This window comes from Alligator sinensis, unplaced genomic scaffold, assembly GCF_000455745.1.
Source record: "Alligator sinensis unplaced genomic scaffold, ASM45574v1 scaffold519_1, whole genome shotgun sequence".
Taxonomy (NCBI): domain Eukaryota; kingdom Metazoa; phylum Chordata; order Crocodylia; family Alligatoridae; genus Alligator; species Alligator sinensis.
The window spans coordinates 1,419,442-1,432,359 of record NW_005842187.1 but is presented as its reverse complement, the minus strand read 5'-3'; the positions used below and the strand labels follow the sequence as shown (position 1 = coordinate 1,432,359).

The window sequence follows — 12,918 nt, the reverse complement described above, 5'->3', positions numbered from 1 at the left end:
ATCGAGTGTACCCGGCAGAAATGGGGGGCATGGCCTCCTCGCCATGACCCCTCTCCTTGCAACTCAAACCATTCTACCAAACATGTATGGAGATCCTACAGGACACCCAAGCATGTGGGCCAGAGAAGTTCACTCTTGCCTAGCATAGTAAGAAGCAGAGAAGAGGAGGGCTGAAGGGACAAACCAATGATCCTCTGCTTGACAGTCTGGATTGCCTTGAGATCCTTCCAAGGGTGCTGTGGGGTCCCTCACACTCTTAGCACTGTTAGGTGTGCAAACATGATTCACAAGATAAATTCAGAGATTTCAAACAGGAATCCATAGTATTAAAAACACTCTGAGCTGTTGTGGTCTCTAAGTTCTTTGCAAGAGAACAAATAACCAATTATTTTTCTGTAGTAAAAAAAACAAGCAAAAATGAACAGCTACCATTTTCCAAGGGGTGCCTTGAGTCTAAAAACGATAAAAATCACTGGGATAGACAGATACCCAGTAATACCTCCCAAAAGGCAAGAACAATTCCTTAACTTGTATCGACAAAGAGCAAAAAACACCTCCCTCTGAACATCCCCCAACAACACACACTTTCTCCAGAGCAGTAGCTGCCCAATGGTGTACATACCACACAGCCCGTGGAGTCCACCTTGCGGTCTGAAACACACTTGAAATTGCGGGTACAGCCGCCATTGTTGCGCGAGCAGTCTCGGACTGGCCCGAAGGAGGAGAGCAGGTCATTGATGGTTTCAAAGTAGGTGGACAACATTGCTTCTTCCCTTGGAGAGAGAAAGACACTGTTAGAACTGGGAAATGAGCCAGACTGTAGGCAGCTTGCCTGCAGGGCTATCCAAGGGAAAAAAAGAGTTGACTTGCTCAGAATATTTGTGCCAGTACAACATTTCAGCAACGTGTGCTGTTTCTACAAAGCTGTAATGTTTCACAGGGTTCTCTTGGTTTCCAGGAAGGCTTTGTCAGAAAAGTCTTTCTGGTCCCTGGCTCTAAGAGATGCTCCCTTGTTCTACAACCTGGCACTAGTTGAGGCATGGAGGATCCCACCTGAAGCCCCTGTTTTACTTGATTCCGGGGCATTTGGGATGATTAATTTTGTCTTTAAGCAGGCAGAGCAGGACTTGTACCTAGAGTTGTGGACACAAGAACAAGGTAGAATCAAACACACTGCAAGTTCACACCCTCACTTACCTTGCAGCAACTTGTTGGTCGCCTATAACCTGTGTTTCCCACATGCTGGACCAACACATGCACACATGAACCTATGCACGCACACACGTGTGCACACACTCATACACACACAAACATTTCAGCATAAGAGAGTGAGATACATCCTGAGATTTATAAATCAGCTGCCCTCTAATCCTTCAAATGCTGCTGTTTTCCAGACAGCCAGTAAGATGTGATGGGTGGATTTCTCAGTAGATATGGGCAGCAGGCAGTGGCAGCTAGGTTTCTCAGCACTGGTTGCAATCCCACTGCCCTCTGTGCAAGTTATTCCACCGTTTTGTGGTGAACTTTACTCCTGCAAAACGGCTCCCAGGACAGAGGCCCAGGATGCAATCTAGACCCCAGGTTAGTCCTCAGGACTGAGGGGCTTTTGATAGTTCCTAGATACTTATCTGCACATACTTACAAACCTTTGAGCACTCTGACCTAAGTGAAGGAAGATCACAGGTCCCACTGGCTTTCAGGGGCCAAGGCACTTCGAAGAAACCCACCCTAGCCACTTAGAACCACATAAGGCCATACGTATTGCCATTCCCTGGGTCAGACCATAGGTCCATCATGCCCAGTATCCTTTGTTACACAGCAACAGAAAGTGGATGCTGAAAGAGAGAGTGAACTGGGTACGACCAGGGCTTTTTTTCACTCTTTTACTTGCAGCCTCCAGTATTTAAGGTATAGGAAGTTCTAATTCAGAAGTTGTATCACTAACTTCTGTGCTAAATAGCTCTTGATGCTCTTTTTTCCAACAATTTGTCCAATCCCTTTTTGAATCTGGCTAAACTGTCAGCTCCCACAACATCTGGGGGCAATGAGATCTATGCTTTAATTACATGCTGTGTGAAAAGGAACTTCCTTTGTCAGTTTTAAACTTACTATCTACTAGGTTCATTTTGTGTTCTTGAGTGGTGAGAGAGAGTAAATAATAAATCCATATATTTTCTCTTTGTCAGTTAGTATTTTGTTAAACCCTTATCACGTCCCCAGATCAAGCATCTTTTCTAGGCCTAGCCTCTTTAGTCTCTCCTCCCATGGAAGCCCTTGCATACCATTAATAATCATTGCTGCCCTTCTCTGGACCATTTCTAGTTCTTTTGTATCTTTTTATTGAAGTGTGGGGACCAGAACAAGGCACAGTATTCAAGGTGTGGACATACCATAGATTTATAAAGAAGCATAATGATACTTTCAGTTTTGTTAACAATTCCCTTCTTAATATTCTCTAACATTTTTTTTTTTTTTTTGCCTTTTTGATGGCTGCTGAACTGAAATGATGATTTTTTACGCTGTCTACAATCACTCAGATCTCTTTTGTGTGTAGTAACAGCTAATGTAGAGCCCATCATAGTGAAGGTATAGTTTGGGTTATTTTTGCCCACGCATATCACTGTACACTTTTCAGCTAGGGACAGACATTCAAAAAGCCTGAGCCTGAACTGATTCAATCTTTGCAGGTTAGTCTAACCTGGCTAGGCTAAACCACTTTGTAGCCATAGAGACATCCCAGACATGCAGGAACATGCCTGAAGTGGCTCAGCCTAGAAGCTGGCGGAGGGTGGGGGGAAGGAGGGCACTACAGCAGCCCTCCCTTCCATTGTACAGTGCTGAGCTGAGGGGGCATGGCCAGGCCCTAGCAGGATGCTCTGATTAGGGAGGAGTTCCCCTCCCCCCCGCCAGCCCAGTAGGAATAGATAACAGTGTTTATTACCCGTAAGTCAGTGTTTATCAGCCAATTAATAAAACAACAAGGGACATTGTCAGCTACCTGGTGGTTCTCCCTTTGTCCTGTCTGCCACAGCACAGACTGTAGCCAGCATGTGGTCTGCTAGCTAATACACAGACACCTCGCCACAAGGTGGAGGGGAAGGGAAGGAGGAATTGCTGCTTAGCAGGGAGTAGGGGGGGGGGGGGGGGGGGGGGGAAGAGCAGCCTGCAGTCTCTTCTGGAGCTGTAGCCAAGGAGCAGAGGGGAGGGGCCAGCCCTGCTGTGGAGCAGGTAGCACTGCCCAGCCCAGAAAGCATGCCAGGATGCTGGGGGATTCTGATTTAACTTAAACCAGTAAGGGAGTTTAGGATAGACATTGCATAAGCTGGTTTGACCCAAATCAGTGAAGTCTGATATTACATTCAACCAGGTTCATCTCAAACTGGTTTCAGCCATTTTCAAACTGGTTTATGTGCACTGAACATCTGTTCTGATACAGGTTTAAACCAGTTTCTGATCACTTAAGCCAGTTTATGTGTAATGTCCATCCCTAGCCTTCTACACTGAATTTCACCTGCAATTTAGTTGCCCATTTGCTCAATTTTGCCAAATCCTTCTGGAGTTCCTCACAGTCCACCTTGGTCTTTACCACTTTGACTAATTTTGTGTCATCCACCAATCTGGTCACCTTGCTTCTCACCCCCTTTTCCATATCATTTATGAATACGTTAAACAGCACTGGTCCCAACATAGATCCCTCGGGGACCCCACTATGTACTTCTTTCCATCCTGAAAACTGACCATTTATACTCACTTTTTGCTTTCTATCTTTAAGCCAATTTCTAATCCATGAGTGGACATTCCCTGTAATCTCATGACTACCTAAACTGGTTAAGAGCCTCTGGGGGTGGACCTTGCCAAAGGCTTTTTGGAAATCTGCATGCACCTTGTACAGTTAGTGAAGTATTCAGAGCAGAGTTTTTTCCTTTCCACTGGGTTCTACCAGATTCTTATAAAGGGATATGTGGGATCGACGATTTGTTAAGAGCTAAGTACCCATAGTATACTTTGCTTTCAAAGTGCTCTCTAAGCACAACTAATTCTCACAACAGATCTGGCCATCTTACACATATGTCTAAATTGCCTGTCCACTTTCGTCATGGCTAACATTTCCCAGGTTTCATCCTCCAGCTAAGGAGCTGGGTTTGCCCTTCCTTCTTGCTGCACTTGCTGTATGCCTCAAGCTGCAGCTCCCTATAGCATTTCTTGGCAATGCTTCAAATATGTGTTGAGACTCTTTGGAGTAGTCCTGAGCTCTCACTGGGCATGTCTACATGTGCATCAAGGTGCTTTTCCTAATGTGCATTAAATTTAGTACCTCCAGATATTTTTACACATGTAAGTGGCGCAGAACCAGGCACTCTGAAAAGCACACAGCGCTGCGATGCTTGCAGTTGTATAAATGGCGAAATGCATGTCAGTGCTGAGAAAATGGTGGTGGCGTGCTTTTGAACTAAAACACATTGGAGGTGTTTTAGTTCAAAAGCGCACTGCCACCATTTTCTGCACAGTGATGTGCATTTTACTACTTATACAAGTGGTGCAGCATGGTAAGCATCAGCTCATGTACAGAGCAGACTCGATAAATCAAGTCTGCTCTGAACCGGCAGATCTCCGGCACGTCACAGGACGAAAAAGTATGTGTATAAATGCCCTCCAATGTGAGGTACTAAACAAATGTGCATTAGGCTGCCTTAATGTACAGTAATGAATGTGCACTGTTTTTAAGTGACACTTAATGCACAGTAGCATATTTTCTGCATATTAGCATAATTGCAAGGTTTTTATGTGATGCTTTAATGTGCAGAAAAATAGGCTACTGCTCATTAAAGCATAGGTGTAGATGTGCCCACTTGGGTCTGCATCTCCTCCCAAAGGAGACAGCCTACTAAAGCCAAGTAAAGTTTCTTTGGGGAAGAGCTTATTCGGTGAAATATGCAGTTTGTAAAGGATGGGGTCAAAGCTGTTCATCACACTAGGTTGAATAAGGTGCATAACTTTGGACAACCATAAACATCTTGTCACAAAAGACAAACTGCTGAATTTTGACATTTTGGAGGCATTCACCTTGATTTTCTGTTTCCAAACATCTCTGTTTTGGAAACTGCCAAAACTGAATTGAAAAAAAGGTTTTTAAAAGTTAAAAATAAAAACCAACAACCCAAATTACATTTTTCTTTCACCAAAAAAAGCAATGATTTTCATTCACGGTCAGTGTGGGGCTGACTGAATTTCTTACGTACCAACACACCACAAAGCTCGGGTGCTGTGTAGCTTTAGCACGTGCACAACAGGAGAGGAACCAAGCTTCAGTTCCATGGTGTTCGTCTATACAAGCCCAGCTGCAGCAGGGAACCCAGGGCCAACTCTGCAAGTGTAAAGCAGAGCAGCCCCGAGAACTGAAGTGGACCATGCACTGCGCGAATCATCCTTACAGCATGTTGCACTTCCACAGTGCGGCTGGAGGACAGGCTGAGGCTAGGGAGAGGAGGGGGAGCAAGTCTCTCTTTTAATTAAAACTGGAAATACAGAATGATAAAGGCTTTTGTGCCTCTTGAACAGCTGATTATTTCAGCTGGCAGTGACAGGAGAGGGGTGGTAGGGGGAAGAAACCTTGCTCTCCGAAATCACGCCTGCTTGTAATGGATCATTGCTGACAAAACATGGACAGGGGCTGATGAGCCTGAATGAGCCATTAAGTGTATTAAAATATTAACCTCCTCAGAAGGTGGGGACGATGGAAGAAGGAGACAGACAGAGACATTCAAATGTCACCGCTGAGAAGACTGGGGTGACAGCACTGTCTCCAAGCAGAGAAGGGCTGTTAGACTTTGGACGGATTGACTCTGCATGAGCATCTGTTACATTAGAGGAACATTACTTAAACACAGAGACTGACAACAGAAGTCATTGATGAGAAGACTGATGCTGACCTCAGCACAAACTGGGAGCAAACTTTGCTTTGTGCCTCCCAAAAGAGGCTGTTCAAGGTGTCAGGAGCCAGGATCCGTGCTCAGCAGACATGTCCAAGGCTTCTTTTATCTTGACATTCACAGCTCTTGTTTTTAATTTGGGGGTGAATGTGAGCACTCACACTATTTAATTAAATTCTTTGCACAGCCAGGGTTCAATGCTGGGTACATGACATGGATCACTCCTGATACATGTAGCTCTGTTCTGACCCACCGCCTCTCTGGCTATCTCAGTCCTGAGCTCCTTGCATAGCCCTGCCTGTGCCTCTCCATCCTGACCTGCAGCACCTCCTACTCTTCCACATCACAGCTCCTCCTCACCTTTGCTGATGCACTTTAATTCTGCCCTGTCCTCAGCTATTCCAGTCCTCAGTCTCTTCAATGAAGAGCAGTCTGCAAATCTCCTTATTACTATATCACCTTCTGTGTGGCTATTCTGAAAGTTTTCATGGTCAAAGCAACTCACCTTTTATCACCACCTCGTCTTGGCTAATTGGCCCTCACTTCCCATTTTCCCCCTGCTGCAACATACCCACAGCTTTGCCGCTCAGTTTTGATCTGCCCTCCTTCCCCACTCAAATGGTTAATAGGCTATTCTTCACCAAGTATCACACAGGGGAAAGAGAACAAACACCCCAGAAGAAATCAGACGAGACTTTCAAATCCATTCTTTCCTTGAGCAACAACAGCATGGTTGGTTGGGTAAGGGTGCAGGCACAAAAATTGGCATGCTGAGTCTCATTCCTGGCTCTGACCATGGCATGCTGAGGGACCTCGGGCGAGGTGGTCGAGCTCTCCGTGGCCCAATCAGCCAAAAGGGGCAGGTAATGATGCCCACCCACCTTTGAGAGCTGCAGCTGAGAACACACTATCTAAATGCTAAGTGGGCAGGCCGCTGGGAGGCGAGGGGTGAGTGCACTGACACACGGTACCGCTCAGCCTCTTAATAAAAATCCATGCAGACCCCAGTGATGATGTGATACATATGGAAACAGAGTGATCTCTAAATGACGGCGGTGATGCACAACAGGGTATTAAATGAACAAAAAAAAAAAGCCAGCTGGTGGGCTGCCCAGGCAAGTCAGTCAGATATCTCTTGTTTGATTGAGATTTAAACCAAACAGCCTCCAGTCCCCTCAGCCTGCAGCTGATTTCTGGAGGGTGCGCACCTCGCCCGGATCTCATCTCACTGTCAGTTTGAGCTAGCTGCTTGGATTTATGCGGGGAATAAATACAGCTAACAGATGCTGACAAGTCTACCATTCATATGTGCCCTTTCTGATTGCTGCATTTTATGTCATCACCATGTCTGGCCGTCCTATGTCGCACACTGAACCCAATGGCTGCCTGCTCATAGTTCCTCCTGTCCCATACCTACTAGGGGAACAAAACATCATCTCTGCCTTGCCAGGGTGTTTAGCGCTCTTGGTTTTATCACTGCTGACCTCTCCTCAGCACTTTGAAGGTCATGGGGACACTGGAGTCACTTCAGATTGCAACACAGGGTCATCAAGTCCCATCTCTGGTCTCCAACATGAATAGTTCATTGGATACTGGAGGAAAGAGAGTTCAGCCAACTGTGTATGGCTGGGCATTAGGGAGAACACACCTTGACCACCTGACGTTCAGAAGCATAAGACTGGATTGCCTTTGAGGTTTCGGTTGGATTCCCTACAGCAGCCAGTTTCCTTTAAGAAAAGTTTTAATTTTGTTGTTCTACCTTTCTCTGCAGCTAAAATAACTAAGTGACCCACTGAATCCATTATGGCAAGACAGGGTATACAGAAGGGCTTCTCAGCAGTAATTCAGCCTTCAGCATGTCAGACACTTCAGGCCGATCTCCTCTGGCTCTTCCATGGACTAGGCTACATAAACCTGGGTTGGGCAATCACTTGATGTACATCAGCTCCTACTCAAGCCCTAACCATGCTCTAAAACACCATGCCCATGCTGTATCCCAGCTCCCAGAATATGGGAGTAAAAATAGGAACATGTTCTGTGGGTCAGAAATGTGTGACTTTGGATCCTAGTGATGCCAAATGCACATGTACACACACAGAGGGAGACACAAAATACATCCTGCTCACAGATGAGCTCTGCTGATTACATACCACTGCAAAATCCATTCATCTGACAATCTACATTGTAATAAATTATTTGCATGCTACATAAGGATACTCATTTCCGTTCAGGCTTCCCCACGGTCCTTTAGTGAGACGGCAATGTCCATTATTTTCCTGGCCATGCATCATCTTCTACTGCCTGCAGTTGCTTTGACTAGTCATTTGTAAATATTCTTTTCTTCAACCTCCCCACTCCTATCCAACCTCCTCCTTTGCTCCAGTCCCTTCATCAATAAAACAGATTCTGTGACAAATGTTGCTGGGGGTTATTTATTCATGAAATATCCATGCCGTGCAATTCTAAAAGGTTCCAAACCATTCATCCCGGAACAAGCACATTGCACCAGTCCCCTGAGCTTTGCAATGGAAGTTTCTGCCAGGCTCACTCAGGGAGAGGATTGCTGGGTGTAATGCCACTCTTCTGCCCTCTCTTATATCTGGCAAATGGAACAGACTTATCTACACCCAAGTTCTACCCAACTAGGCAAATCACTGTTGATGAATCATAGCGCCCCCAATGATATCCTGCTATCAGCAAGTGCTGCTCTCTGATTAATCCTTGCTACACACAGAATATTAGAGAGGGGCACGGAGGGCAAGCATTACTGCCTGTGAGCTTCCATAGAAAACAAGAGCCAATAGCAGATGGCGTTAGCTGATGCCGTGCAAATATCATGTCCTCCACTCTGGGCCTCTGTCCTCACATTTCCAGAAAGAAGATGCCTCTAAAAATGCTAAACAACAAAAGGTAGATCTAAACACGGAGCTCTGACCTCTCAGTAGTATCAAGGTTGACATACCTAGACTCTCTCGATTTACAGGGCAAAACTCTGCCCTTTGCCTTTGGAATTGCCTGCACTGCAGCATTTGATTGTGTTATAAATGCAATTGTGAAAAGCTGACTTAGGTAAAATGCTGCTGACCACAATGTTATGGTCAATGCACAGGAAGACGGATCACAAGCAAAATTGCTACATGGTCCTGATGAAACCTGCAAAGACCTATTGGCATAACTGGACTAGAACTGGTATAACCAATTCTAAAAGTGTCTGCAATGTAGCCTATGAAAGTGTGTGTGTGTGTGCATGTGCGCACCTGCATACACATGTAATGCACAAAAAACTGTATTAAAGGAATATCAAGGTTACAAAACCACGCATTTGAAAGTTAAGCAATCTCATAATTATAAGCTGCCTGTGAAACCTGACTTTAGCTTCCTTGATGATATGTATTATGATACAACCTCAAGTTAGATGATTACATGAAATTTTTTCCATAGGCCCGCTCCCTCATTCAATGTGCTGCATGGACAATGCTCACTCAGTTGAAGAGCACTCGTTCTTCACTTTATCTAATCTTCATTGCTTGGCCCTATGTCTTGTTTACTGCACATTATTCAAACCCTGCTCTGAATACAGACACTCATTCCCTCATGGTCCTCCACCTCCGTGCCCCACCTCCCCATTGTGCTTGGCCCAGTAATATCTGACTGTCTCATGAACCTTTTCTGAGCTGGAGGAATCATATCCATTTTAGATATGCAGAAGTAAGACACAGAGCAATTAAGATAAAATGCACTCAGTATTTTTAGGCGAACAATATAAGATTCCTAATACTTGGATTTTCAAATACTTAGTATCGTATGACACTTTATCTGTTTAAAATACAGCTCACATTAACTTCAGTCAAGGTTGTGACTACTCCAACCCTCTGCAAGTTAGAATCTCTAACTCAAACATTCAAATAAGGATGCTCAATAAGCGGTTGCCCGCAAAAAGCATGGTTTAAGTAACTCGCAAAATATGGCTAGGGACAGAATTTACACATAACCGTTATAAGTGATCGGAAACTGGTTCAAGTCTGTAACACAACAGAAGTTCAAGGCACATAAACTGCTTTCAAAATGGCTGAAACCAGTTTATGATAAACTTGGATGGATGTAGCATCAGACTGAACTGATTTAATTTACATCGGTTTGTTGAACGTCTGTCCCAGATCCCCTCCAGATTCAAGTCAACTCACAATCCCCCAGCATCCCAAAATGCTTTTCACCTCCCCCACAAACCCACCCTTGCAAGGTGGGCAGGCTACCCTTGGCTTAAACAGTCTGCTCCAGCCAAGCAGGGAGGAGTGCTATAGTGGCCCCCAGCTTCTGGCCTGGGCTACTGCAGGCATATTTTTCAAATCAAAAGTGAATGTCTGTTCACTTGCTTATTGGTTCAATCTATGCAGCTTAGACTAACCTGCAAAGATTGAATGAATTCAGCCTCAGGCTTTTTGACTGTCTGTACTTAGTCTACATCACAACTCTATGGCTGAGGTAGGGATAAACTCCTCTTCTCCAGGGCATCATTTCACTGTCTCACTCATGAGAGCGCCCTTTCTGTCCCTTTAATTCCTCTGCTTGGTTCACTTTGGCTTTTACAATTGCTGCAACAAAAGAGGCAGGCATCTAAGAAACCAAAGCCTCCTTCACTGCACGGCCTTGATTCATCCCCAGAGTAAGTGTATTCTGTGGACTGAATGAGACACAGGTCCTGTGGAAAAAAAATAGTATGTCATTATGTAAGTAAAGACTGTATCATAATGCATATACTAAAATGTATTGACTAAATTAAGATTGCACTGGCAAAGTGAACTCTAGCTTTTTTCTAAAGTCAGAGTGTTTGACTCTGCAACCCAGTTAAATTTCTTAAAAGATATATATATTTTTTTTTCTGGATGGTGTATGTACAGCCTGAGACTTGCAAAGCTTCTTGTTGGGTCTGCACAGGCGATCCCCAACCATTCTAATGGTGTTGCAAATATCCTAGGTGGTTTAAAAAATGTCAGTCATACAGGCCATATTCCAGCTGGGGTAAATCTGAGTAGTTCCACTGACTTGAAGAACAGATTTCCATGGATCTGGGTGTCGCAGATGAGGCTTCTTATCAACTTTCTAGTGTATCACCATGTCTTCTGGTATTAAGTATTATAATTTGTTTGCAAATCTTTTTTTTAATGGTGGTTCAAAGGTGCAAAAAAGAACAACAGAAATAAACACTGCCTTTCCCCCCTCAAAAAGTCCGCAATACCATGTTGGTGATTCAGAAAAGCTGGTGTTACATCAGCTGTATTTTGAAGCTTATCTTTGCAACCAGAAGGGCCAGAAACTTAATTAAGAACAAAGCCACAAAAAATGGTGGTGGGAGGGTGGGGACAAAATACATCTTCTGGAAGAAACATTCTGTACAAAACAGATAATTTTGTGAGAATTTTGTCCTTGGAGAATCACGCCATCTACAGAGGAAAATGTTCTACCTGGCTATCCAGGGATGAATACAATAAAGATCTGCATGCAGAACTCCCATCCAGCCTGTGACCTATTTCACAGTAAGGTAACACACAAAAGGGGATGAGAGTTCATTGTGTGCAAGGCTTGTGGTCTTGGATGTGTCGTATGCAATGGGCTGGGATCATTCAGTGATGTCATGTGCGACTTAAGCAACTCTATATTCTTTTTTCCTTTATTTTAGCAAAGAATCATGATCATCTCTTCCATTCTCAACAAATCAAGTACAAACAAGATGTCCTATCTATATACTGATGCAAACCTGGTCTCCTAGGCAACCTTTGCTAGAGGAGATTTAAAAAGAGGCATATGAGCTCTAATATGGAGGATAAAACACATTCAATAAGATCCTTGTAAATTATATGTCTCAGTTCCCAGTTCACTGAAGCCCTCACGGCTCATAATTATTCTCAGATTCAGTGCATTTGATTTCACGCGTGGTGGCACCTTTAGAAAAGTTCATGCATTTCCAGGAAGTGGCACTTTGACAATAAAAGGCAGGACACTTGGTTCAGAGCACAGTATGGTCATGATTGCAGCAGACTAATAGACCAGTGTTAATCACATCAAGACATGAAGGTGTGGAAGATAGAGATGGGATTTCAGCACCTTTTTCCCTCTTCCAATTCACATCCTAAAATGCATACATCTCCCAAGATCACAAATACTTTCATCTCCAGAGCCCTGACTTCAAGAACGTTTTGTATTGCCAAAGGGGTATAAACAAGGATCTTGCCCACTGTTTTTGCAGAACAAGCGCAGCCATAGTTGATGAACATAAGGAGCTTCTTAGAACAAAAGGGTTTTTCTAGAATTCAGTCTTGCTACATTTAAATAAGTGGCACTCTTTCCTCACTAATAGTGCTGGAGGACTTTGTGTTTGCATGAACAGGGCCTTAGGTAGCATATGATTCAGGCAAGGACGTAGGCTCCGTCAGTGTTTGAAAACTTCCTAGCACAGGTTGGGTATCATCGCAACCTAAATATTAAAGAAGTTAATAACCCCAGATAGTAGGGCAGGCTTGCCAGCTCTCGCAACTTTATTATGACTTGTGATATATGGTGTTTCTTAAAACCTCAGCTTTCGGAGTCATGCGATTGTGTGAAAATCTCTGCTGTCATCTGTTTAAGAAAATATATCTCTAGTCTTTCCTTATGATTGCAGAAGAAACCTGTTTAACTATGTTCCTTAAATGTGAAAGAAAGGAGGAAAGAAAGAAATAAGTGCTGCAAATAGAAAAAACAAACAAACTCAGAAAAGTTATTTTAAAAATCTTAAGATTTTTAAGCCAATTTCATTATTTTGGAGGATCTGGCTTGATTTTTGGATACTTGTACACTAGCTAGGATAATCAAGCCCAAGGCCACTGAGAAGTGAAAGTAACAAGTTGAAATAGTAAAATACTTGCTGATTCAAGCCACTTATAGGAAAGGATTGTGTGTGGCCACAAAATTAGTAGTAGCAGAGGAAACAAAGATGTGTCCGCTCAACAAC

At 43.9% G+C, this 12,918-nt stretch overlaps 1 protein-coding gene across 1 annotated transcript in view; it reads right to left on the bottom strand.

Annotated features, from left to right (window-relative positions):
* Nucleotides 1-12,918, bottom strand: part of ASTN2 (astrotactin 2) — a 594,006-nt gene that overhangs the window by 263,298 nt on the left and 317,790 nt on the right. Inside the window, 1 exon segment of the mRNA XM_006026274.3 lies at nt 623-773. Coding sequence (XP_006026336.1) covers nt 623-773 — 151 coding nt within the window.